At 45.0% G+C, this 23778-nt stretch overlaps 7 protein-coding genes and 1 non-coding gene across 13 annotated transcripts; 4 read left to right on the top strand and 4 right to left on the bottom strand.

Moving 5' to 3' along the window:
* Positions 1-11394: 11394 nt before the first annotated feature.
* Positions 11395-12989, bottom strand: LOC112342605. The gene is made up of 4 exons (XM_024664676.1): positions 12768-12989; positions 12539-12708; positions 11736-12484; positions 11395-11668 (listed from the first exon to the last, which is right to left on the bottom strand). The coding sequence occupies exons 1-4, from the start codon at positions 12774-12776 to the stop codon at positions 11463-11465; spliced, it is 1134 nt and encodes a 377-aa protein (XP_024520444.1). The 5' UTR covers positions 12777-12989; the 3' UTR covers positions 11395-11462.
* Positions 12990-13064: 75 nt separating this feature from the next.
* Positions 13065-13547, bottom strand: LOC9660562 (uncharacterized protein At4g14342). The gene is made up of 2 exons (XM_024664678.1): positions 13504-13547; positions 13065-13443 (listed from the first exon to the last, which is right to left on the bottom strand). The coding sequence occupies exons 1-2, from the start codon at positions 13507-13509 to the stop codon at positions 13183-13185; spliced, it is 267 nt and encodes an 88-aa protein (XP_024520446.1). The 5' UTR covers positions 13510-13547; the 3' UTR covers positions 13065-13182.
* On the top strand, positions 13525-15147 carry LOC9659999 (DAR GTPase 3, chloroplastic). Its single transcript, XM_002990939.2, has 9 exons — positions 13525-13687; positions 13735-13857; positions 13920-14036; positions 14092-14235; positions 14286-14372; positions 14426-14541; positions 14593-14774; positions 14829-14886; positions 14946-15147. Exons 1-9 carry the CDS (start codon positions 13583-13585, stop codon positions 15070-15072), a joined length of 1059 nt encoding a protein of 352 aa, XP_002990985.2. The 5' UTR covers positions 13525-13582; the 3' UTR covers positions 15073-15147.
* A 511-nt stretch (positions 15148-15658) lies between these two features.
* Positions 15659-17009, bottom strand: LOC9659998 (transcription factor bHLH94). The gene is made up of 4 exons (XM_002990877.2): positions 16474-17009; positions 16222-16398; positions 15968-16156; positions 15659-15902 (listed from the first exon to the last, which is right to left on the bottom strand). The coding sequence occupies exons 1-4, from the start codon at positions 16984-16986 to the stop codon at positions 15816-15818; spliced, it is 966 nt and encodes a 321-aa protein (XP_002990923.1). The 5' UTR covers positions 16987-17009; the 3' UTR covers positions 15659-15815.
* Positions 16986-18587, top strand: LOC112342607. The gene is made up of 6 exons (XM_024664677.1): positions 16986-17518; positions 17578-17729; positions 17797-17951; positions 18013-18081; positions 18144-18306; positions 18398-18587. The coding sequence occupies exons 1-5, from the start codon at positions 17329-17331 to the stop codon at positions 18187-18189; spliced, it is 612 nt and encodes a 203-aa protein (XP_024520445.1). The 5' UTR covers positions 16986-17328; the 3' UTR covers positions 18190-18306; positions 18398-18587.
* Positions 18361-21299, bottom strand: LOC9660561 (5'-3' exonuclease). Of its 6 annotated transcripts, none has more exons than XM_024664674.1 (15): positions 21131-21299; positions 20900-21059; positions 20767-20846; positions 20676-20714; positions 20586-20628; positions 20373-20500; positions 20240-20308; positions 20090-20175; positions 19924-20033; positions 19816-19866; positions 19645-19748; positions 19514-19588; positions 18759-19449; positions 18577-18703; positions 18361-18521 (listed from the first exon to the last, which is right to left on the bottom strand). In XM_024664674.1, the coding sequence occupies exons 1-13, from the start codon at positions 21272-21274 to the stop codon at positions 19327-19329; spliced, it is 1212 nt and encodes a 403-aa protein (XP_024520442.1). In that variant the 5' UTR covers positions 21275-21299; the 3' UTR covers positions 18361-18521; positions 18577-18703; positions 18759-19326. The 6 variants fall into 6 exon arrangements, with proteins under 6 accessions (XP_024520442.1, XP_024520443.1, XP_024520438.1 ...); XM_024664675.1 differs by having other exon boundaries at positions 20610-20628; XM_024664670.1 differs by having other exon boundaries at positions 19816-20033.
* On the top strand, positions 21299-21900 carry LOC9659996. The gene is made up of 2 exons (XM_002990938.2): positions 21299-21357; positions 21437-21900. The coding sequence occupies exon 2, from the start codon at positions 21438-21440 to the stop codon at positions 21795-21797; it is 360 nt and encodes a 119-aa protein (XP_002990984.1). The 5' UTR covers positions 21299-21357; position 21437; the 3' UTR covers positions 21798-21900.
* A 28-nt stretch (positions 21901-21928) lies between these two features.
* Positions 21929-22000, top strand: TRNAT-CGU. The gene has a single exon. It is a non-coding gene; the product is annotated as a tRNA-Thr (tRNA).
* Positions 22001-23778: the final 1778 nt, after the last annotated feature.

Below are 23778 nucleotides of genomic sequence, written 5' to 3'. Positions count from 1 at the left end.
ACAAGAACACGCGCATGGTGATGGAAGTGGCCATAGTTGGTGCGGGGCTGGCCGGCCTTGCACTCGCCGGAGGCCTACATTCTCGAGAAATCCAAGCTCATGTCTTCGAGAAATCCCCAAACCTCATTGCGAACGCTGCCACGGCCACCAGCCTCGGTCCCAATGGTATAGATCTCCCAAGCTTTCCTCTCCAACGGATTGGATTGATGTGCAGCCAGCCGCGCCTTGGATGGCATCAGTGTCGGCCTCTTGGCGGTGATCAAATCGGTCACGAGCATCACCAAGACAACCAAGGTCACATTCTGTGGATCGCGCAATGGCAAGGAAACCTTTGTGACGAGGTATTGTTAGGATCCTATCCCTTACACCCTAAGCCAACTGGCTAAAGGGGTGATCACTTGATTGCAGGGCTCTTTCTTTATCCTATTATCCTGACCTAGTGCCTAACAATCCTCCCCCTCGTCAAGGAATGATCGTCCGCGATCATACTTAGGCCACCCTTCGGTCACCATGGTCCTTTTCTTAGGGTCTACCAAACTTTGGTTCTCCCTCTAGATCCACCATGTTAAATATTCCTTCAGAATATTCTTGCCCCACTCGTCAGCCACGAGAATCGAACTGAGCTCTAATACCAATGTTAGGATCCTATCCCTTACACCCTAACCCAACTGGCTAAAGGGGTGATCACTTGATTGCAGGGCCCTTTCCTTATCCTATTATCCTGAGCTGGTGCCTAACAGGTATGATGGGGTCCGGATGACGAGTTCTCGCAGAGCTAGATCCATCCTCGCCTTGCGCGTCCCAGCTCTGTACATCCATTGCTCCCACGCGCTCCTCAACTACTGCCTGGAAGATGGCACTGCGATTCCAGTGTGGCGGTGAGGTCGTGCTATTCCGCACCACGATGAAATCAACTCGGCGGTGAGGCAAGCAATGTATCCTGCCGGTCACCCGCAGGATCTCCATCTCATCAACTGGAACGTGCTCGTCCAACAGAACATAAAAAAAAAATTGAGTTCTATAATTTTATTTAAGATTTATAAAAATAAAATTTTAAATCTTTAAGTAATTTTAAATCTACATTTTACTAGTTATGTTATAGAATAAACAAGGATATTCTATAATGTGGTTGGTGGATTGCCGGACTGCCAAACACCAAAAACCATTAAAGTGAACACACTCGCCTTGCTAGATTCATTGTAAAATCCATCACTGGATCCTGTGATCCTCAACACTAAGATGTAATCCTCATCTAGAGTAGCAAGAATAATGTCAAATTCTGTATAAGAGAACCATACCTATGTTGATGAGGAAAGACATTGATGGGCCTTCAGTCTTGATCGTGCACTGAAAATCTTACCATTATTTCTGGCTTTCTACTGACTTTTAGAGTAGCTATAAGAGTTTAGTTGTTGCCTTCAAGATTAAGCATGTGCCACCTTGCAACAAGCAATGACAAAGTTTCAACACATCCATTTTATGTTGTTTAGTTGTTGAAGTGTAAATCCCCTAGTGGATAATCTTCATTGATGAGAGCAAAGAAGCTTTGGAGTTGACTACACAAAAAACCCCTCATTTCTTTGATCTATTTTAGGGCAAAATGTCCTAAGATCTAAGCATTTCGCCATTAAATGGTTTTTAAGTTAGCCACCATAAAACCATTTGGTCCTGAATGTTGATGTGAGAGTTGAGATTTAGGACTGAATTGTTTGGGTTTAAGTTGAAAAATGAAAATTAAGGCTATGAGCTCTTATTGATGGCTCTACACAAATTGATAGATTATTCAGGTGAGTTTTTGCTTTTCTAATGTTATATACTAATATTAGCATAGTGGGATTTTGATAGCTATTGGATTAATTTCAATGTAGATCACTCATTCCTATATATAAGCTATGGTTTTTAGGCTAATTGATATGTATATTTATTGTATTCTTTTTCCATTCTCTGTGCACTCACATTGGTGGAGGTGAGGGGTAGCTGTGATTGTTCCTAAGGAGTGTTAGAATTTAGAAGTTTAGCTTAAATCTAGCTTTTGCATTGTTTAAATCTTCTTTTTCTTATTGCTTTTGGGATTTTTGTTTAGATCTAGCTTTTGCATTGTCTAGATCTTTCTTTTTTTATTGTTTTTTTTCAAATTCTTCTCTCTTGCTTTTTCTTTTTTGTTCATCTTCATGGCAAAGTAGTAGCTTTCTCCTCTTTTGACTCAACTTTAACAGTTGCTATAATTGCTCAATGTTATGTGGTTGCAATTGAATAACTAAACTCAATTGATGGTAGCATTCATGGTGCATGGTACAACTCTTATTACTCTTGCTGCTAATCCTTGCGTTTGGCTGGTGTTCTTCCATGGGAATCCTAGGGATGTTTTGTATCATTCGTTCAATCACTTCATGGTGATTGCCATATATCATTCCTAGGATGATGCTTAATGTTTGCATGAGTTTCCCATATGTCTCCAAAGGATGACACTACAATAGTATAATGGTTTAAGCACAACCACTCATGAGGATTGGAGTATTCTCCCAGATGTTTTCAAATGCATATTTGGACATGCTGACAATTGTGATGATGCCTTCTAACAATTGCATTGTCTTTATTAAAGGCTATATGAGTCGGTAATGCAATTTGGTGTTTGTTTTCGAAGCCTCTTACTTCATGCGAAGCCAAATATATCAAAACGGATCAAGCTAGGAATGTTATGGTTAGCCCTTTGTTAAGATTTGGTAATACTTGTGCATACACTTGCTCTAGCCACCCTTGATGATGCCTTTCACTTAACACAACGTTATGAGATGTTACTCTTTCACTTCTTGCTACACGTCTTTCAGCTCCACTTCTTGTGGGAGATGGTCATGTTCCAATGGAGGTTGATGTTGTTACTGCTCGAGTTCAAGACTAGGACAAAGATGTGGTCGTGGCCATGATGTCCACTATAGGTGTGTGATGAAGTTGGTCACACTTATCAGTGTTGTTAGCGTTTTTTGGATTGGTGACCTCCATTTCTTGGATAGAGACCTTGGCATTAACAACATTTTATTGGTGCTGTTGCAGTGGAAGATCTAGACACTGAGATGCATCTGGGAAATGAAGAGTCACACGAGTAATGGAGGGACTTTGCGCAAATAAGTTAGTGACCCCTTCATCTTTCTTTTGAATGTATCATTGAGGGGTTCATTTAGCACTAGTTCATTTAATATTCACTTTTCAAGCTCGTTTTTATAACAAGAGGTCTCTTATTATTCTTTCTGTGTTGGTTGATACATATTCGAGTTTATCTTCTATTGCTTGACCTGTTGCCACACATTGCCATCTACATTTGTGTCGTGTGGTGGAGCTAGTTTTCATTCTTTATGGTAGGGTTGTACATATGCATGTGCAAAGGATGATGCGGACTTAATTGTGTATATGGGGTAATTTTGAGTTTGGGTTGTAGTCATTGCAAGTGGTGCCAACTCAAGCTTTTAACCTTATTCTTGGTATGGATTAGTTGCAATGCAATCATGCCAAGTGTGACTTTTAGGCTTCTCCCTTTTATCTCATATTTACTTAAATTTCATCCATTCCTCTCACTTCCGTATATTTTTGTCCCTTTGCTTCTACCTCTACTTTCATTATTTTGTCTTCCCATTACTTCCTCTTATATTTTCATCTTATTCCACTCTTCCCTTTTCCCATCCCTCCGATGGTTTTTGTGTTGCAACAATTGACCGGCTCATGAAGGAGTATGTCAATCTCTTTGAATTTGACCTATCGTCTAAGGTCAAGATTGCCACATGTCATCTGATTCCAACTAGAGATGTTCACCAAACAAGGTTTTATTTGTCGTTGATCATCCAAAGAGATCAAGATTTTATGTGTAAACATCAAGAAGATGTTAGAAAACAGGGTTATTTGAAAGTTGTGGAGTCTTTAGGCATATGAACCTCATCTTGTGATAATGCTTGATGAGAGTATTCGTTTTTTGCATCGACTATTGTCCATTAAACGAAGTGACAATCCTAGATGTGTACCCTCTTCCACACACTGCTGATCTCTTAGATCGTTTGGGGAGAAGTCGTTAGTTTACCAAGCTAGATCTTGTTTCTGGGTACTAGCAAATACAGATAGCCGAAGCAGATATTCCTAAGACTGTTTTTCATACACCGTTTAGTTTGTACCAGTTCTTAGTGATGGCATTTGGTTTGAACAATGCTCCAGTGACTTTCTAGTGGATAATGGACGAGGTTTTTTGCGATATACTGGAGGTGATTGCTAACTTCATTGATGATGTTTTGATCCACTCAGAGGGGATGTGGGAGGAACACATTCATAATGTTTGTAAAGTGTTGGATCGGCTACAAGAAGTTTCTTGTCCAGAGCGGATTTTATGGGATAATGGTCCTGCATTTATGACTAAGGCATTTCATGTTTTGACATCTCGATTGAGGATATGCCATAGTTTCATGAGTGCTTATCATCCACAATCAGACGGTTTGGTGGAACAGCTCGTTTGAACATTTAAAGGGATGATCACAATATATAAAAACTTTTAGCATTTGGATTGAAATGGTTATTTGCCATTTCTTCAGTATGCATATATCATAGGGGTGTATGTATCTTAGGATATTTGGGGTTAAGCATTCTTGGGTTTGATTAATACTAGGCTGAGTGATCTTAGGATTGAGTAAGGGTCTTGGGATATTTGGGGTTAAATTATAAGTGACTAAATTTTCCATTCTACTTTAATCACTTAACCACCCCTCCGACCATTTGGAAGAGTCTCACTCACAACCTCCATAAGTCCTATTCCGGACTTGGGGCTGGCTAGCCTCAAGAATGGCATCCTTGCCACTCAACCTTTGCATTTGGTTGAAGTGCTCCATGTGTCCAATCCCATGACTAACACTCAAGTAGAATGCTGGCGAATGTATCACCCGAAAGAAATAACATCCAAATCTATCAGATTTAACTTGAGGAACAATCAACAAAATTGAATGAATGCAATAAGACCAACAAACACTCGCTCATGCCAACTATCACACCAGTCAATCTAAATAAATTCCTGTCAACAATACAAAGGAACTCAAGTTGCTTAAGCAAGTGTTACCACCGACATAGTAGCCCATTATGTTAAGGCCATACCCAATCACCTTTGCTGCACTAATGGTCCAATACCACTTGCACCACAGTCCTGTCTCTCCAAAACTGGGCCATCCATCTATGACTGATCATCTTAGATCCACTCCTTAGCATCCTTACGATGCCCACAGACAAGGGGAACAGCCTTCCCCAATATCCCTCTTTCAATCCCCACCAAGTCCCATCCTATCCATGGCCAGGTTCACCAACACTGCCATTAAATCAAGGCCTCTAGACCCAACCACTAAGTTCCATTGTCCTTTAGGACTTCCTCACCATGTGACCGTATCCTTAGTCATTGCACTAGAGGACCGCTCCTCTTCCTTTTCACAGTCTGGGACTTTCAAATAACATTTCGGAACACCATAGCCTTATGAGAGCCTCAAGGGTACTCTTCCCACCTTTCGCCTTTTGGTGCTTTAGATGTGGGCCTAGAGCGAGATTTTGTTAAGCCATGCTAGGTATCCAAGTAGGTAGTGCCACCCACACTTGGACTGGGAGCATTTGCCATTTGATCTCCCTAGGGAACTAAAGCTGACTTTTGAACACTTCACCAAGCTATCCTTCTTGGACTCCATCTCGGGTCTATCTCGAACTCCATCTCGAACTCCATCTTGGGTTCATCTTGGACTCCAACTCGGACTCCATCTCGGACTCCATCTCGGGTCTATCTCGGACTCCATCTCAAACTCCATCTTGGGTCCATCTTGGATTCCATCTCGAACTTCATCTCGGGTCCATCTCGGACTCCATCTCGAGTCCACCTTAGGTCCATCTCGGACTCCATCTCAAACACTTCCACGTGTTATGTGTTGGTCTTCCTATGTCCCTTTTCTAGAGACTTAATTATTGCTCACTTCGTGCTTGTTCTTCAAGCACTTTGTTGAGAGTTCCACTCCCGCTCTCGACCTTTTAAGTCGGAGCTTTTAGTCCAAATGTGTTATGCTCGTTTGGCTTTTTCTTCGGCCACTACCACATAGCACCTTTTCAGCTTCATTTTGGGGCTTAAGGAATAAGTGTTCTTGGGTTTAATTAGTATTGAGCTGAGTGACCTCTTGAGAAATCTAAGTTAAGGAGCTTACAAATGGATTATAAGTAACCAAAGAAAATATCTTTAAAGATGATCCATAGGATTCAAATACAAAAGGAAAAAGCCCATGAACAAAAATATTTTTTCAAATCAGTTAAGAGTTTTGGTATATTTGGGGTTAAGCATCTTTGGAGTTAAATAGTATTTGGCTAAGTGACCTCTCAGAAGTCCAAATTCAAGAGTTTATAGTTTGTTCATCTGAGTGATTTTGAAAAATTTTTATAAAGATTAAAGAATATTTTAATTCTAATTTTAATAAAGTTTAGTGGATATTTATTTTTAGTGAATCTTTGAGCTTTACTTTTTCTTTATACTTATATTTTATAATTGAAGAATAAATAACTAATATGATAAATTTTCTAAATAATTGTTAAATGAATAAAATAGAATTGAAATAATTTTGTTTATATTAAAACCTATAATTTATGCTTGGGAGTGCTTGGAATATGAAAAGAGAATATAGAAATGTGCATATCAATTAGCCCAAAAACCTTAGTTTATATACAGAAGTGAGTGGTCCAGATTGAAACCAATTTAACGGCTACCAAAATCCCACTATGCTAATATTAGTATACGATATTGTAACCGTACACTTGGCCCTCACATCATCCTCTCCTCTCGGAATAATGGAAGACTATCAAGGTTCTCTTGTAGATGGGCCAGGATTTGGAGGAACATCAGGAGGAGGCATCGGCAGATCTGTAGGTGGTATTAACTACTCCCAATCCCTTTGTATGAAGCATTTCAACTGCTGCACATGCACAATCTTTGGAGGATCGGCCTGTTGGACATCATGTCAAACCTCATAAACTTGTGGTCTAACTTGCCGCAACACCCGATACGGTCCTTTCCACTGCGCAAGAAGCCCCTTAGATAAACCACCTACCATAAGATGGGGAAAACAGACTAACACCAAATCATCCACTTTGTATTCCGCAAGTGGACGATGATGGGAGTTGTACTACCATTGTTGTCCCACTTGTACATGGCCTAAGTGTTCGGCAGACTTTGCTTGGACAAGTGGAAGAATGCTCGTCAAATACTGGTCCCATGACCTAGCATCCACAACTCGTGGCAATCGCGAAAGTAAACCCAGCTCCGTTGGTAATATTGGATCATGATCATATAGGAGTTTATATGGTGAAGCACCAATAGAACTCTGCACCCCTGTGAAATATACATACCGAAGAGATGGCAAATAACCATCCCAATCCGAATGCTGAAAGTTCACATACTTCGCAATCATCCCCTTGAATGTCCAAATGAGCCGTTCCACTAGACCGTCTGATTGTGGATGATAAGCACTCGTGAAAGTGTGGCGTATCCCTAACCGAGATGTCAAAACATTAAATGCCTCAGCCATAAATGCGGGACCATTATCCGAAAGAATCCGCTCTGGACAAGAATGCTGGAACACCACTCGATTGAGGAGGAAGTATCCAACAGCAATTGCAGAGGCGCTAGCATGAGCACCAACTTCCACCTAACGAGTCAAGTAGTCAAAAACAATAATAACATACTCATTGCCAGTAGTCAACCGTGGAAAAGGTCCTATAAGATCAAATGCCACTAACTCAAACAGATGGGAAACTGCAATTGACTCCAACTGTCCTTCCGCAGCAAGAAGGGGAGTATTACGAACTTAGCACTAAACGCAGCTATGCACATACCGGATAATATCACATCGCATCTCCGGCAAATAGAAAGACCTGCGCAACTTCTCAATTACCCAATGATGTCTCATATGCCCACCTAGAATAGGAGAATCATGGTAGGTATGGAGAAACTGCGAAATAAAGATAGAAGGCACCACCAGCCGTAAATGATCGTCAAGATCTGTCCCCACAAAATAAATAAGGCCGTTTTCGAGGTGATATTGAGAATGTAAATGCCGAAAAGGCAAGTCATCAGCAAGTGATGTAGGATTCTCAAACCCATCTTGAAGCCTTCGAATCCATGGCTCAATCTTTTGAACCTCGCAAACCTCATCAAAAGAAGGTAGATTTTGCTCTGCGCCTTGTGGACACTAAACATCAAGTACAGCAACTGCCAACAACACAGAATCCTTGTCTAGAAAATCCAGAGAAGCTGGAACAACAGAAGTCAGCAGTCACCTTCGGCATATCGCAAAGAACCTCGTCCATCATCCGCTAAAAAGTTGCTAGAGCATTGTTTAAACCAAACGACATCACCAAGAACTCGTACAAACCAAATGGTGTACGAAAAGTAGTCTTAGGAATATCTGTTTCAGCCATCGGTACTTGCCAGTACCCAAAAACAAGATCTAGCTTTGTGAACCAACGACTTCGCCCCAAACAATCCAAAAGATCAGCAGTGTAAGGAAGAAGGTACACATCTGGGATCGTCACTTCATTTAACGGATGGTAATCGATGCATAAATGAATACTCCCATCAGGCTTCGTCACAAGATGAGGTTCACATGCCCAAGGACTCCGCGACTTCTGAATAACACCCTTCTCTAACATCTCCTGGACATTTGCACGTAAAATCTTGATCTCCATGGGTGACTGATAACGAACAGGAACCTTGATTGGACGAGCATCCTTGGTTGGAATTGGATGACATGTGGCAATCTTGGCCCCAGACGATAGGTCAAATTCAAAGAGATCAGAATACTCCTTCATAAGCCGGTCCACCACTGCAACACAAAGATCATCAGAGGGATCGGAAAAGGGAAGAGCAGAACAAGATGGAAACACAGGAGGAAATAGTGGGGAAACAAAAGTAATGGAAGCAGAGGTAGAAGGAGAGGGACAAAGAGGTACAGAAGTGAGAGGAATGGATGAAAGACAAGGAAGTATGAGACAAGGGGGAGAAGCCTCAAAATCACACTTAGCATGATTCCGCTGCAACCAATCCACACCAAGAATGAAGTCAAAAGCTTGACTCAGCACCACCCTCAATGACTGCAACTCAAGCTCGAGATCGCCCACACACACAACCAGGTCCACCTCATCCCGTGCATATGCATGTGTACGGCCATTGCCATAAAGAATGAAAACTAGTTCTGCCGCATAACACAAGTGTAGATGGCAACGTGTGGCAACAGGTCGAGCAATAGAAAATAAACTTGAACCTATATCAACCAACATGGAGAAAATAATAGGAGACTTCTTGTTATAAAAACGAGCTTGGAAAGTAAACACTAGATGAACCGGTGCCGAGTGAACCCCTTGATGATCATCCCGAAAGAAAGATGGACGGGTTACTGACTTATTCACACAAGGTCCCTCTGTTACTCGCATGACTCCTCATTTCCTGGATGTATCTCGCTGTCCAAATCGTCCACTGTAGCAGCACCAACGGGACGTTGCTGACGCCAAGGTCTCCACCCCGGAAATAGAGGTTGCCAATCCAGAAAACGCCAACAATGCCGATAAGTATGACTAACTTCATCACACGCCCAATAGTGAACATCATGGCCACGACCACATCCTCGCCCTTGTCCTTGGACTTGAGCAGTAGCAGCATCAACCTCCATTGGAACAGGACCATCACCTATAGGAAGTGGAACTGAAGGACGTGCAACGAGAAGTGGAAGAGGCAATGTCTCATAACGTTGTGCCAAGTGAAGAACATCGTCAAGGGTGGCGAGAACAAGTGCATGCACAAGTCCAACAAGATCTTGATGAAGTGTTGGCCACAACATTTCTAGCTTGATTCACTCCAACATATTTGGCTCCGCACGAAGCAAAAGACTTCGGAAACAAACATCAAATTGCATCACCGTCTCAGATGACCCTTAGCAAAAACAATGCAATTGTTGGAAGGTGTCATCACAATCATCGGCATGTCCGAAGGCACGTTTGAAGACATCCAGAAGAACACTCCAATCCCCACGAGTGGTTGCGCTCAAACCATTGTACCACTACAATGCCGTCCCTTTGAGACACGTGGGAAACTCACACAAACGTCAAGCATCATCCTAAGAATGATATGTGGCAATCACCGTGAAGTGATCGAACCAATGGTACACATTATCCCTAGGATTCCCGCAAAAGAACTCCGGCCAAACGCGAGGATTGAGACCAAAAGTAGGAGGAGTTGTACCACGTGCTGTGAATGTTGCCATCAATTGAGTTTGGTTGTTCAATTGCAAATGCATAGCATCAAGCAATTGTACTAACTACTGCTCCAGAGTCAAAGGAGGAGATTGCTGATTTGCCATGAAGACAAATAAAAAAGAAAGAGCAAAAGAAGAGAAATGACAAAAAGCTAAAAGGAAATGGTAAATCTAGACAATGCAAAAAGCTAAATCCAAACCAAAATCCTAAAAGAAAAGAACAAAAGAAAGGAAATGGAAAAAGTTAGATTTAGACAATGCAAAAGTTAGATCTAAACCAAAATTTCAAATTCAAGCACTCCTCAAGGACAATCAAAAGTGCCCCTCATTTCTATCAATGTGAGTGCTTGGAATATGAAAAGGGAATATAGAAATATGTATATCAATTAGCCCAAAAACTCTAGTTTATATACAGGAGCGAATGGTCCAGATTGAAACCAATCTGACAGCTACCAAAATCCCACTATACTAATATTAGTATACAACATTGTACCCGTACACTTGGCCCTCACATGCTGAATTTTTATCAATTTATATTTATTTTATAAAAGATTATTGACTTTATTTTAATTTATTTTTAATAATGGTGAAGCTCATCTTCGTGAAAAGTGTGTACTTATGGTGTTTTAACAAATCAAACACTATATAAAAGATTTTTACATAATAAGTAAATAATACATAAATATGGTGAAAAAATTATTTAAACTATACATAGTTACTAAAATAGGACAAATTAGAAGCACAAGTTCTCCACTAGACTGAGCAATGGTTACCATTTAGGTGCTATTTCTTTCTAGGGTGGGGAGGATCATCTTGTTCCGGATCTTTCTGGGCCTGAAGCTTGACGATCTGGGGAGGCTGCAATGAGTTTATAGATCCTGGCACAGTGTCATTGCTTCACAGGAATTTGCCAAGCAATGGAAGAAAAGGGACCAGGTTTGTTGTGTCTTGCACACCAAGGACAGCATCCACAAATCCACAAAGAGGTGTGGTACCCTGGCAATCTACCGGATTGAATCCAGGACCTCGTGGATGTTTCTCATCTATTAATTGTATCAAAGTCAATGAACGTCAATCAAAGATGTTGACTACCACTCTCAAATTGACGAATAAACTGTCATATGATTAAAACTAAGCTTTCTTTCCAAGAAAGCTTACAAGCAAGGGATTCTAAAGAAATGCTTTACTAGGCATTGGGGAGAGTGGTGCAGCAGTGCGGTCTTTGAGGCTTCCATACACCATCTGATTCACCCAGAAATGCTTTCCCAGTGACGATCGTTTCCAGGGCTCCAACCAGGGAGGCAGAGGGAGTTTGGAAGCCCAAGCCCAGCTCGACGATGGCTTGCTCGGATCGTTAAGGGACCAAAGTGTTGGACCTGTGGAAACAAAGCCACCAAACAAGTTAGATCGTGCACGAATGTATGAATCTGTAGAAACAATTACCTGAGCTTGGAGCTCCAGCTTGGTCTTGTTTTTCCATCTCGGTTGCGCCAGGGCCTGATTGTACACTCCTCCGGGCTCTCTCCACGGCCTCTTTCTCCGCCTCCTCTCGGATCCGGTTCCTCTCTCTCCTGGGTGCCTTGAAGTGTCTCGGATTTCTTCGAGCGAAGCGAACAGACTTCGGCGCTCCTGCGTCTTCAGCTTCCACGGTATCCTTGGGCGACTCGAGCGTTGAAGGAACTGGTATCAACACCACCGGTGTCTGTCTTTCCTTTGGTGAAGACGAGGGACTCCTTGTCCCGTAAGCTGGTGGTGACGAACGAGGAGTGCTCGAAGCCATCCCAAGTTGGCGAGAGAAGCGAGGGACGCCGCCATCAGGCCGGGGTTGTGTGCTTGACTTGGTGCGGAAAAGACTAGAGCTTCCTCTTCGTGTTCCTGTGACTGGAGTGGTCCTGGGGGATAGAGTTCCACCGCTTGCCATGCTAGTTTTCGGTGCTCGTGGCGTCTCAAGGTGCTGGAACTCCTCGCCGCAAAGCCAGTCGGGAACTCGAGAAAAGTCGTGGAGCAAGGCCTTTGGATTGTCACAAACCTTGTGCGTGGAAAACTTTGGCCGAGTTCCTGGATATTTTCCCAGGTAGAGTTGCACCTTGATTGGAAGCTGGGAGGGAGCTTTGATATCTCGAGTGTGGAAAGCTGGCGATGCTCTTGCGAGCAAGAAGCCAGTGAGACCAGCAACAGGCATCACACCGATCCTAGCAGAGAGAATCTGTGAGCAAATTCTCATCTAGAAAGAGTAAAGCACTAACCCTTCGCAGAACCAGCAAGGATCGTTGGAGACAGTCCCACGGCTCCAATCCCACGGCGCTCTCTGTGCCAGAAACCCCGAGCCCTTGCATCTCGGGCATTTGGATCTCTCCTTGTTGGGCTTCTCAAGAGCTACAGCCACATTTCGCACCAGCGCCTGGAATCGACCCACCTGAAAGAGAGAAATCCGCTTAAACCCTAGCTAAGAACCTCTCTTCCAGTGGCACTTACGAATTCCATCGTCCTCAAGCATCATCCGGCTGGTGAAATCTCGGCCCCGCCGGAGCGGCATTCATCTCGGGAAGATCACTGTGCTAGAACTGGAAGCATTTCTTTGCCGGCGCGCGCCCTGCGATCTTCCCTCTGGATGGATGGAGCTGGGAGAAATTCCTCTCGCGATCGCCCAAAATAAATCTCTGGCGCTGGGGGTCCCCCTATGCTCTAGTGCCATCCGACCGCGCAATTCAAGGTCCCAATCGTGCCAGCATGGCGTCCACATGGCAATACAGTAGCCGTCCGATCCTTTTGTTTACAACCGTTCGATATGTATTAGCATATTCCAGGCATAGCTGCTTCTTCCCGGCATCACAAACAATGGCGCTGTGCCATCGCATTGCGAGCTCCTGGGGAGTTCTAGATTCATTAGCTATGCTTCTTCCTCCCTCTCGGGCGGCAATCCACAGGGCTGGAGCATCCTCTGCGTGAAATTGTAGCGCGTGCGCCCGATCGATTCGTTCTCGGCGATGGCGAAGTAGGCGAGCAGCGGGTAGTGGCCGATGTACGAGGCATAGCTATCGCGCTGGATGTTCACCGCCCACTCGAATCGATTGAGGTCGGCGTGCCCAGTGCCCACATACTTGGCCTGGAGATGCTCTAGCTGCGAGTTTATGTTGAATCGATCGCTGGCCTGCAAGAAATCGCTACCAATCGCTGAGGAAATGGGAAGAGAGATCGAGCGCTTACTTACCTGCATCGTGCTTGCTCCCCAAGAAAACCACAAACCCTAGCCCTAGGGTTTATTCCGTGGGATCTTTTTCATTTTGGCTATGGCGGTCGTGAGCGCGGATTTAGGGTGCTCGGCGACTCGCGATCGCTGCGGCAGCTTCTGGGGAGAGAAATGGAGGTCGGGAGAGAGGATGCTGCTCAGAAAGGTGAGAATGCGGTTGATTCGCGAGCTTTATCGGTGAAATTATCGCAGTCGCTACGGAATTATTCGAGGATTTCGGCTACAGCGTCGCTGGCAGTGAGAACATTCAAGCACGAGAGGCCGATCGTGGATGTCGAGATGAATCGGCTCATGACAACGGGAAGATACGTCCAGGTTTGTGAATTTCTCGCTTTTTCCTTCTTCTATCGTCTTTCTAATGCCTCTGTGAAGTGTAGTGGTATCCTGGACATATTGCCAAAGCCGAGAGAGATCTCAAGGAACAGCTCCTTCTAGTCGACGTTGTTGTGGAGCTAAGAGATGCGAGGATACCTTCCGCCACTGGTCATCCCGACGTAAGTGTTCTATAAGTTCCTTCGCACATGTTACTAACCGGAAATATTTCCAAAGCTTGAGAAATGGATCCGTGGAAAAAAGAGGATACTGGTTCTCAATCGCGAAGACATGATCTCTACCGCGGATAGAAACGCTTGGGCTTCATACTTTGCTTCGAAAGACATGCCTGTCATATTTACAAATGGCCAGCAAGGAAAGGTGAGTTTTTGCGAACACTTCATTTCTCTGTGAGCGAGTTCTCTTTACAGGGGATTATGAAACTCACTCGACAAGCCGGCTCTGTGGCTTCTACCATAAATTCGAAGCGAAGGGATAAAGGTCTTCTTCCTCGCTCGGTGAGCATAGCATCTCTTGTTTTCTCTTGTTTCCCCCTGATAGTTTGGAACAGGTCAGAGTAGCAGTCGTTGGTTTTCCCAATATCGGCAAGTCTTCCATCATCAATCGGCTCTTGAAACGCAAAATATGTGAAGCTGCACCACGGCCTGGTGTAACCCGTCAGCTAAGGTAAAGCTTAGATCTCCATTCTTGATAAGCACAACATCGTTCCATGCACAGGTGGTCGACGATTCACGATGGTCTAGACCTTTTAGATTCGCCTGGGATCCTACCTATGAAGTTCGACGATCAGGCTGCAGCGGTGAAGCTCGCGATATGCAATGACATCGGACAAGAATCATACGAAGTTTCAGGAGTTGCTGCGGTGCTTGTCGAGAGATTGAAGCGTTTGCCAGCAGCAGGTTCGCAGTGATTCTGTTTGTTCCTCGGCAATAGCGTCTGACAAAACCATGCAGGAGCCAAGGTGCTGACCTCTCGCTACAGAGTAGACGCGGAAGATTGCTCGGGAGAATAGTAAGGCCGTCTCGTCTGAAGCTTTGTTTGGCTAAGAGGTGGTGTGATGCGCTCTGCAGTTATCTTGAGCTCGTGGCGCAAAAGCTGTTTCAAGGCGATGTCAATCAGGCCGCAACCAGATTGCTTCTGGATTTTCGAAGGGGTAAGTTTGGGTGGTTTGCTCTAGAGAGTCCTCCGAGTTCTTGATTGTCACCTTGTAGTATATAGCTCAAGAATATGGTTCTTGTGTACAGCAAATTGAGTTCTACTCTTTTCTTATCATGAGTGGCCTGTGTTTCTTGCATGTAGTTAGGCTAATCAATTCAATAGAGCAGCATATGCTATTACACAAGAAAAAAAAAGAAGAAAGTGATAAACCAAGCTGAGAATATGCCTCCAAAGTTTAGCGACGACGGGTGAGCTTCCATTTCTTCATATCGGATCGCCGCTCATATATTTCGACTCTCGTGTAGGGAAGAGGATGCGTTGCGAATGCTTATGGAAAGCGCGGGGGTGTTTTTTACCGGATTCGTGTCCGAGCAGCAATATGGAACGCGATGATCTCGCTGCTGGTTGCTCACGAGCAAGGGAGGAGGCTCTGAAGCTCTTTCGACAAATGAGGCAATCTCCCGCTCTTAGACCCTCTCGAAAGTCCAAGGCTCCTTTATGTTTCGCAAGAAGCATGGGAAGGTTGACGAAGAGATTTTCGGGGGTTCGAAGAGCGGGATGTTGTTTCTTGGAACGCTATGCTAACGTGGTTTCCACCACGGAGCTGCTACTCATGGTAAGCTCCCGAGCAGGATAACTTATGTTCGTATTCTTAATGCGTGTATTTTTGGCAGCTCACTTGAATGAATCATGGGGAATTGTGAGAACTCTTGAAGGTGGAATCGAATGTGGTGACGGGCACCGCGATCATGAACATGTTATATGGTGCCAGAACAATCAGGTCAGGATGTTGAGGAGTTCATTGCAGCAGCAGCTGCTTCTAAAGCTGCGATGAGCTCTTCGGTTGTGGCACTCACACCGGGAGTGAGCTGCAGAGTTGAAAAACTTGGTAAGAGTTCCCTTTTTTTCATTCATGGACTATGCAAGTACTAACCTCTATTGTGAAGAAATGAACAGCAATATCTCCCAGGGTGGTGACATTAGATTGGAGAACCTCGACTTTACATTGCTCCAATGCTGTCAGTATTCTCAGAACAAGCTTAGGCGATTTTCCACATACCAGTTTTACTACTGCCTGCTCTCCCAGCGCTTGAACTTCGACCTGGACTGGCAATCTCTGGACCTGCAGCATAAGTTCACGACTGTTATGATCGAAACAGAGCTGCCTGGGAACCGATCGATACTTACAGTGTCAGTTTTCGAGGCCTCCAACTTCGGGTCGGATGATGGTGAGCTTTTCAAACTTTTCTCTTTTGGAATGTGGCAACCTTTTCTCTTTGCTCTGCAAGCTTGGAGTCGTTTCAACGTCTTCTCGAGGTCCACAACGTAGTTTATTGTATCCCCGACTATGGACGCTTTGTCTTTCTGCAGCAAAAGCCAGGTAATTGATTTTTTAGTCCCTGTACCACCTCTCATATATTCTACAGGCTACAGACATACCTTTGAAGATTTCGGGAGCATTGCTCGGAGGGATGAGAACTTATCGTTCATTTCCTCTCGCCTTTGACGCTCGGCAAGGATATGGCTTTCTCGCTGGAGCTGAGTTCTGTGCGGGGTCTTCTCACTGCCAAAGACATCTCCCCGGTATTGACCGCGCATATCAACATCCGGCAATGCAGACCTGCTGAAGTGTGATGGATCTTCTCCCAGTGGAACCAAGAGCGGGGGTGGCAGTGGCACTAGCTGCTGCGAATACAGTGGAACACTGCCGGTGCTGTTTCCTTGCGACATAAAGTCCCGGAGTGCCTGGAGATGAGTCGAAGAAGACGGGGAGGGAGAGAACTGGATGCTGGTTCCTTGAGAACTTCCAGATGCCTGCACAGGATAGACGTTCTGGCCGAGTGGATCAATTTGCTGCTGCTGCCCCCAGTAGAGGCCATCGTGCTCCATCTTCAGCGCTCCAGACATGGACTCCGGATTTGCATCTCTTCTAAAGTAAGAATTGGGGACCATACTATCTGGCCGCGGCAAGAATTCCACTCCAGGTGGAAGCTACCATATCACGGCCGAAAATCTTGTTGGAGCTGCTGAAGCCTTCTTCCGTTCTCCTGCTGGGAACCAACCAAGGAAAGAATTGCGAGAAGAAGAATTGTGAGAAGTGAGAAGACTTGCCCGACGTAATACAGCAACATCAGGAGAGGAAAAAATGGAGAGACGAGGAAGAACAGGTGGTTCCAGGGAAAGAGTTACGGGGCTATGACAGCCGGAGCATTTGCTGCCTGGTGGTGAGCACAAGAAGAGAAATAATGGGGTTACTCCGAAAGATCAACGAAAACTGCAATTTGGCTTGCATTTATGGGAGGATATTATGGCAGCTGCGCTGGTTTTTGTCCCTTTAGCATAACGTCCTACGACTCTCCGCGAGACTCCGAGCGAGCGAGCGAGCGAGCTAGAAACTACAAGCCGAGCAGAAAGAAGAAGAAAAAGGAGCTTCAGTTCAGTACGAAACCATCGTCCTTTCCTCCGACTTCTACGAACGGATGTGGTATTTGACTTTGCAAAGATTTCCTTTCTTTTTCTCCTGCTAACTCTCATCATTTGCAGGCGGATTTTGTGGATTATGGAAGTTGGTTTCGTGGACACCAAGCAAAAGATGGTGTTTTTTTAGTCCAGTGAGGTCAGCTCGCACAGAACTTTGCGAACTTTGCGAACTTTGCGAACTTTGCGAACTGCAAAAAGAAGATCATTCACTAAAGGTTCAAGTCACACACATTAGTTTCTTCTTTTGCTATTTTGTCTAACAGACATCCGCCGATTTTGCAGCGTTGCTCTGCAGAAAGTTCAACACGCAAAAGGAAAGATGACAAAACAAGTATGCCAGACATGCTCGAAAGCCAGCAAGTTTTACGGGAGTTTTGTGCGTGTATACAGCCGCAGCCAATCATGGGCACATACCGCAAAAGTCAGAAACGCGAGAGGTACCAAAAACAGCAAAGCCGGGGAATGCATATCCAATTTGACCCCCTCTTGCTGCTGCAGGATCAAGCTCACAGATTTGAGCCTTGTCGCGCAGCGGGGCGTCGCAACTCGCAAGCAAAAAGAGCAAAGGTTTGGTTGGTTGTTTCCTTTTTCTCTGATTCGAGTTGGGTGGAGTTTTGTTGGTTTCATAGCTGGATATCCACAACAATGGACAAGCATTCAAGCTCCTCCAACTGAATCCTCGCGGCCGAGAGCTTAAAGACAAATCCAATCCAAGCTCGAATGGAATGGCAAAGATGATGGGTGGCGAAGCTTTGGCCACATCTTGGCACGGCAAAGGAAGCTGACAGCTAAGTATGTTTTCTCGCCACAGTTTTTCTGTTTGTGCGTCTTCCTTGGATCCAACTCTCTTTTTAACGGACCGCTGCTGCTTTATTGCTCGCAGGAATGAATGGAAACAAAAATGCGGGGGAGAGAAACGGACCATTTTCGCGAAAAGATTTGTGGAACTCGGCCTCAAGATATTTCGTCTTGCTCCACGTCTCTGCTGGTATGCTTGTGTACATATCCTGCAAGGAAGTTTTCACGTAAGCTAAGCAGCAAAGAAGAAATGGAGGCGCGCACCTATTCCTAGACAAGAGATGCAGTTGCCAATCACCTCCTTTCCATTCTTCCGATAGAAGCTCACCACTCCGGTGCCTTGGCAACGTCTACACTCGCCCGTCCACTGGTACACAACGTTCTTACAATTCTGCAAGCCACAAACTCGAGCGTAAGTTCTTTCTCTTCCCAGGGGGGTGATGTACCTCTATCTCGGGATCGCAGTTGGCCGCCTTCTCCACCTCCTCCTTCGGAAGTGGCTCTGAATTGGGATAAGTCATCGGAAGCGGTAATGCTTCGTCCTTGTCCAGAGCGCTCTCGTTTTTCCTTTCCCACCATTTCCACTTTGCATAAATCCTCGAGCTTCCACCACTACTGCCATTCTGCAAGCCTTGACGCAAACTCTCGCTGTAATCCCACCCAGCGTCTCCAGCAGCCGGTGTAACAGCCCCCAAGACCAAAACGCTTCTTTTCCTCGAAGTCTTGGACCTGTTCTTCCATTTCCTGGAGCTAGCCATTGCTCCAGGATTCCCGCATTCTATGAGCCTACAACCCAGTGGAGCTGTGGAGCTAAAACCTGTACCTCGCAACATCAACCTCGAAGCCCTTGTCTTGGCCATCTGAGAAGTACCATAGCCATCACCGCCAGCTCAAAGCCCCAACGAATATGCCCAATGAACACTTGTCCTGGTCGTGTGCTACTTTTTCTAGCTCGAGGAGCCTCCCTTCAAAAAATTGGCTCCCTCCTGCTCAGTAAACCCGTTCCTGACGCTCTCACGGCTTTGTTTCCAGTTTTTTCCACAAGCCCAAGATTCGGTCCTGTAGCTCGACGTGAATTTCGCCGTCCACAAACGAGCTCATTGCTTTAAGAAGTTGAAACAGCCGCTGGCCATCATCCTGACGGAAGCAAGCATTCCATGAACACTGAGATGGAAAAGAGAAAACACGCAGCACGACTTACGTGAACTTTGCGCCAGATAAAATCATCCATTGTAAATGGTAGCATGTAAGATGGTAAATCCGCCCTCAGCGCGACCTGCTTGTGGAACTCAGGACGTAAGCAATAGAGAAATGCTTAACTGGATTATATACCAGGCGTTTGCTAAGTAAAGCCTCGCCTTTGTCAGCCAGAAGCCCCTTGAGAGCCCTCTTCGTAGTCACTTTGTCTCTTTGCTGTAACAAATTTTCAACGGACCCTGAGAAAAATTAGAGAGTCCATCAGCTATGCAAGAAAATCACGCTGCTAGTAGTGAAGACACTGACCAAACTTTGTGATAAGCTCTATTGCAGTTTTCTCGCCAATGCCTGGAATACCTGCAATGTTACAAGTTATGGAGCGTAGCCTTGAGTCAATCGTATGGTAGTACTTGCCTGGTATATTGTCACATGTGTCGCCTATAAGAGACAGTACATCCACAAACTGTGCTGGTTCCAAGCTTCCAAATCTTGCTGAGAACTCTTCCATGCCAAACGAAACCATCCTGTTACAGAGAAAACACGGTCAAGCAGGAGATATACCTGAACCTGAAGAACATACCCGGCACCTTTCGGAACGAACCTCAGAAGTCGGATATCTGGAGATAATATTTGAAAGAAATCTTTGTCGGGTGAAACGATTCGTACCTGTGAGAGCAGACAAGATTATCAAGCGTTTAATAGAACAACTAGAAAGAACCTTCATCTTTACCTTCATCTCTGAAGTCGCTGCTGAGACTGCTAGTGTCGCGATCACATCGTCGGCTTCAACGCCCGGAACCTGCAACAAACAAATATGGCTTGCACCACTGCAAGGAAAAAAAAAAGAGACTGATTTCACTTACTTCTATCACTTTGATCCCCATGGCAACAAGAGCAGGTCTAAGATGATCGAGGCCCTGATAAATCGTGTCTGGCGTCGGTGGACGATTCTTCTTATACTCGGGAAACATCGTATGCCGAAAAGTCAGACCTGTGAAAATGACTTTAGCACTTTCCATCCGATGGCAAAAACTAATTTAGAAACCACGAAAGACATGCACACACACACGTCTTACATCGTTGCTCGTCTGCAAACCCACCTTTATGATCGAAAACAACCTAAAGCACTCGAGTAAGCTCACAGAATTGTGTAACGAGAAACTTACAGCGAAGTGAGACGGGCTTAAGTCGAGCAGTCCCAGTATCTAGGAAACAAAGGAAAAATCACGTTAGATTCAATGGTGGCATGGCACTTACTGTGGTGAAGGCTGTGAAAACTGTTAAAACCCAGTCGGCCTCAGATTCTAGCTCTGGTATCAAGTTATGGTGAGCCTTGGCTGCCAAAGGAGAAAAGAATTACGTATAGAGCAAAAGAACGAAGCTTTCTTACCCATGACTTTGTAGTAGGCGCGAAAAATAACAGCGCTTCCATCTACGAGAAGAATGCGTCCTTTGGACAATGTAGACGAGCTCTGAGCTTGGGGCTGGGAAGAAGAAGTAGCGGGAAAATCACACGGCAAGTCTCGGATCGAGCACATTGGCGCATGGACCTGGAAAGAAAGAAACAAGAGAAATGCCGCCATTAATCCTGGGAAACGCGCGACCGATCGCTCGGACAGACCTCTTGCCTGTAGACAAATGGCTGCTGCTTGATCGCTGGGATCGCATCATGGAAGCTCCTGTAGCTGATCGATCGGCCGCGCACCATATTGCGAGCTACGCAGCAACGCCACGAGGATTGGACACACGCCAGCGCCCCCGCCATCGCCAAAACCCTAAAAACTCTCGAATATATTTTAGGGTAAAGCGAAAGGAGAAGGCGAGGCGAGCGAGATCGATTTGCTCGAGGTAAGAGGCGAAATTTCCTCTCTAGATCTCTAGATCTCTTATCTGGCTCTTGAAATCTCTCCCAATGTCGGCATTTCAGGATGGTGTCAAAGATTCTTCTCCTATTCTCTTGCATTGCGCTGGTGGCCATGGCCGAGGCGGCGACCCAAGACCACGGCAAGGACGCCGCGAAGCTGGAAGATCACGGCAGCAAGGAGGCCGTGAAACTGGAAGACCACGGCAGCAAGGAGGCCGCGAAAGTGGAAGATCACGGCAAGCAGGAGGTGGAATTGGACGGGAGCGAGAATAATGGGGGTTTTACAATCCAGCTCCAGAGCGGGCGACACGCCTCCAAGCCAGAGGTGTGGGAGCGGATCGTGAAGAAGGACAAGGCGCGCGCGCACTGGATCGCTGATCGTCTGGAGAAGGCATCCAAGGAGAAGCAGGAGCACGATGGCTAGAAACCCCCCAGGAAGTTCTCTATTATGTACAGCGCGGTTTCTTCTAAGAATTTCCTTCTTGTGTACTCGCCCAGTAATGAGATTCAGCTGCAAAGAGCCCTAATTTGTGTTAAAAGGTGTTCAAATGTAAGGCTTCCATAGCATAGTGGTAGTGCGCTCGCTTCGTAAGCGAGAGGTCGTGAGTTCAATCCTCATTGGGAGCAGGATTGTAGCAACCATTCGTTTTAATTAAAAGCTATATTCATTGACAATTAGGAGGAAGCATTTCGGTTTCCACGGGTGCTCTAAGATTTTATCTTGTAATCCAGCACTCCCAATGTAACCACAAGCGTGTCCTTGTAGCAGCAAATGGAAGCCTTCTTTCACATGAATCCAAGGCAAAGTAATTTCCTCGACAAAGCCTCTCAGCGTTTCTACACACCCACGTAAAATCTATTTGCAAGCAGTGGAAAGATCTCATGGTTCAAGTCTCTCCATCACAAATACCAATCTGGTGAGCAAAGTCCATATAAATGCAACCCTTCGGACAAAGATAAGGTAAAGCCACTGCCAGAACCTTGCCCGTGGACTGATCTTTGGGCACAATGGCAAGAGCTTCATTCTCTTGAATCCTCTCACAGGGGATCTCAACGTCCTCCCACCACGACCTTTCTTGTTCTATGCGACATCTTTGTTTCGTCATATGATTGCGGTATAATACGTGAAGCTGATTTTGGGCAGATTTTCTTGTATCACCAGTGCTGGTTTTCTTCGAAGTCGTTGTGAGAGAATCCACGTATCATCTCTGGTGGCTGGACGCTGCAACCTCCTCAATTATCGAAAATTTATAAGCCAGAAAATCACTCAAAAATTTGGCCAGAACTTTATTTGCAAAGAGGACTGTATGCTACGATCATTAAATCAATAATGTTATAGCAATATGAAGGAACATGAATAGGAACTGGAACAAGGGCAAAATACCTACTTTTGTTGGTCTATCTTATTTCAGAAAAGTTAGCAGCATCTTACGTTTGTGGCCAGGAGCAGTCATCAATCACACGAACAAGTCTGAACAACTCACTTGCAATTGTGATTCTTGATTTTTTGCGGTGTTCTCGATTTATCTGTGCTTTGATTGATCTTGGCAGGGTGCCCAGGAAATTTTACATTTTTCTCAAACGAAGAATGTGATAGATAACAGAAGACGAGAGCTGACCTCTGGCAGAATAAAAAAGAACACCAAACTTATAGATCTTCTTCTTCTTTTATTTGTTTCTATTGTATGTTCTTGCCAGGCAGTTTCGTCACGAGAGTTGCACCTTCAATAGTTTAAACTAGTTGCTGATTATTTAGCATTATAAAAACAGTTCACACGACAAGCGTAGAAGCTCACTCTCAAACACAAACTTTTAAGCAATAGCTTCTTCAGTGGCCTCAGTGCCAATATATTTGATGACCATAGTCACATCCAGACGAGATTCTCCAATCCTTCTGGCCGTCACCTTGAACCGGCTATCATGAGCGGTTTTCTTCCATTCCGCCGTTCCACCATAAGAAACGTCCCAGTAGACATACACTACCTTCTGGCCATCGCTTGTGTAAATATCAAAAGAGCCCTCGGTACCAGTGGGAGACCAGTTCCTGCCAGAGGCAGTGATGTGGTATTCGCCCCACGCCTTCATGGTGAGACCATTGGGAGATCTAATCTCCGTGAAATCGTTCGTGGAACGAACCCATTTCCCATAGTTGAGCCACGAGTTTTTGACTTCGAGCGTCAAGGAACCTTCGGTGTAGTAGATTACCAGTGCAAAGTAATTGTTCTCGCCCTTGAGCTTCGTATGAGATTCCTCTGTTGGTAAATCACCAAAGGCAACGTTTCAAAATCAAAACCGAAAGAGAGAGGATGCATTGATCAAACCAGTGCCGTTGTTGCAGAGATGCGTAGGAACTCGAGGGAGTTCACGAGCCAAGGAAAGAGGAAAGAAGAAGAAAAAGAACAATG

Source organism: Selaginella moellendorffii, unplaced genomic scaffold (assembly GCF_000143415.4).
Source record: "Selaginella moellendorffii unplaced genomic scaffold, v1.0 SELMOscaffold_113, whole genome shotgun sequence".
NCBI classification, from domain to species: domain Eukaryota; kingdom Viridiplantae; phylum Streptophyta; class Lycopodiopsida; order Selaginellales; family Selaginellaceae; genus Selaginella; species Selaginella moellendorffii.
This window is presented reverse-complemented; position numbering and strand designations above follow the sequence as displayed.

Bases quoted from the DNA above. Each gene is read 5' to 3' on its own strand.
- LOC112342605 (XM_024664676.1), bottom strand. The intron at 12,485-12,538 runs GTTAGTGCTTTA...TCTCTCTGCTAG, and splicing joins CCTTGCTGGTTCTGCGAAGG to GATCGGTGTGATGCCTGTTG. The intron at 11,669-11,735 runs GTAATTGTTTCT...TTGTTTCCACAG, and splicing joins AGCTGGAGCTCCAAGCTCAG to GTCCAACACTTTGGTCCCTT.
- LOC9659999 (XM_002990939.2), top strand. From the start codon at position 13,583: ATGGCGGTCGTGAGCGCGGATTTAGGGTGCTCGGCGACTCGCGATCGC. The intron at 14,236-14,285 runs GTGAGTTTTTGC...TTCTCTTTACAG, and splicing joins CAAATGGCCAGCAAGGAAAG to GGGATTATGAAACTCACTCG. The intron at 14,542-14,592 runs GTAAAGCTTAGA...TTCCATGCACAG, and splicing joins GGTGTAACCCGTCAGCTAAG to GTGGTCGACGATTCACGATG.
- LOC9659998 (XM_002990877.2), bottom strand. From the start codon at position 16,986: ATGGTCCCCAATTCTTACTTTAGAAGAGATGCAAATCCGGAGTCCATG. The intron at 16,157-16,221 runs GTAAGTATCGAT...CTTATGCTGCAG, and splicing joins AGGCCTCGAAAACTGACACT to GTCCAGAGATTGCCAGTCCA. The intron at 15,903-15,967 runs GTTAGTACTTGC...TCAACTCTGCAG, and splicing joins TTCATTTCTTCACAATAGAG to CTCACTCCCGGTGTGAGTGC.
- LOC112342607 (XM_024664677.1), top strand. From the start codon at position 17,329: ATGGGAGGATATTATGGCAGCTGCGCTGGTTTTTGTCCCTTTAGCATA. The intron at 17,730-17,796 runs GTTCAAGTCACA...CCGATTTTGCAG, and splicing joins AAGAAGATCATTCACTAAAG to CGTTGCTCTGCAGAAAGTTC. The intron at 18,082-18,143 runs GTTTGGTTGGTT...TTGGTTTCATAG, and splicing joins CGCAAGCAAAAAGAGCAAAG to CTGGATATCCACAACAATGG.
- LOC9660561 (XM_024664670.1), bottom strand. From the start codon at position 21,274: ATGGCGGGGGCGCTGGCGTGTGTCCAATCCTCGTGGCGTTGCTGCGTA. The intron at 20,629-20,675 runs GTAAGTTTCTCG...CGAGTGCTTTAG, and splicing joins TAAGCCCGTCTCACTTCGCT to GTTGTTTTCGATCATAAAGG. The intron at 19,749-19,815 runs GTCAGTGTCTTC...AATTTTTCTCAG, and splicing joins AGAGCTTATCACAAAGTTTG to GGTCCGTTGAAAATTTGTTA.
- LOC9659996 (XM_002990938.2), top strand. From the start codon at position 21,438: ATGGTGTCAAAGATTCTTCTCCTATTCTCTTGCATTGCGCTGGTGGCC.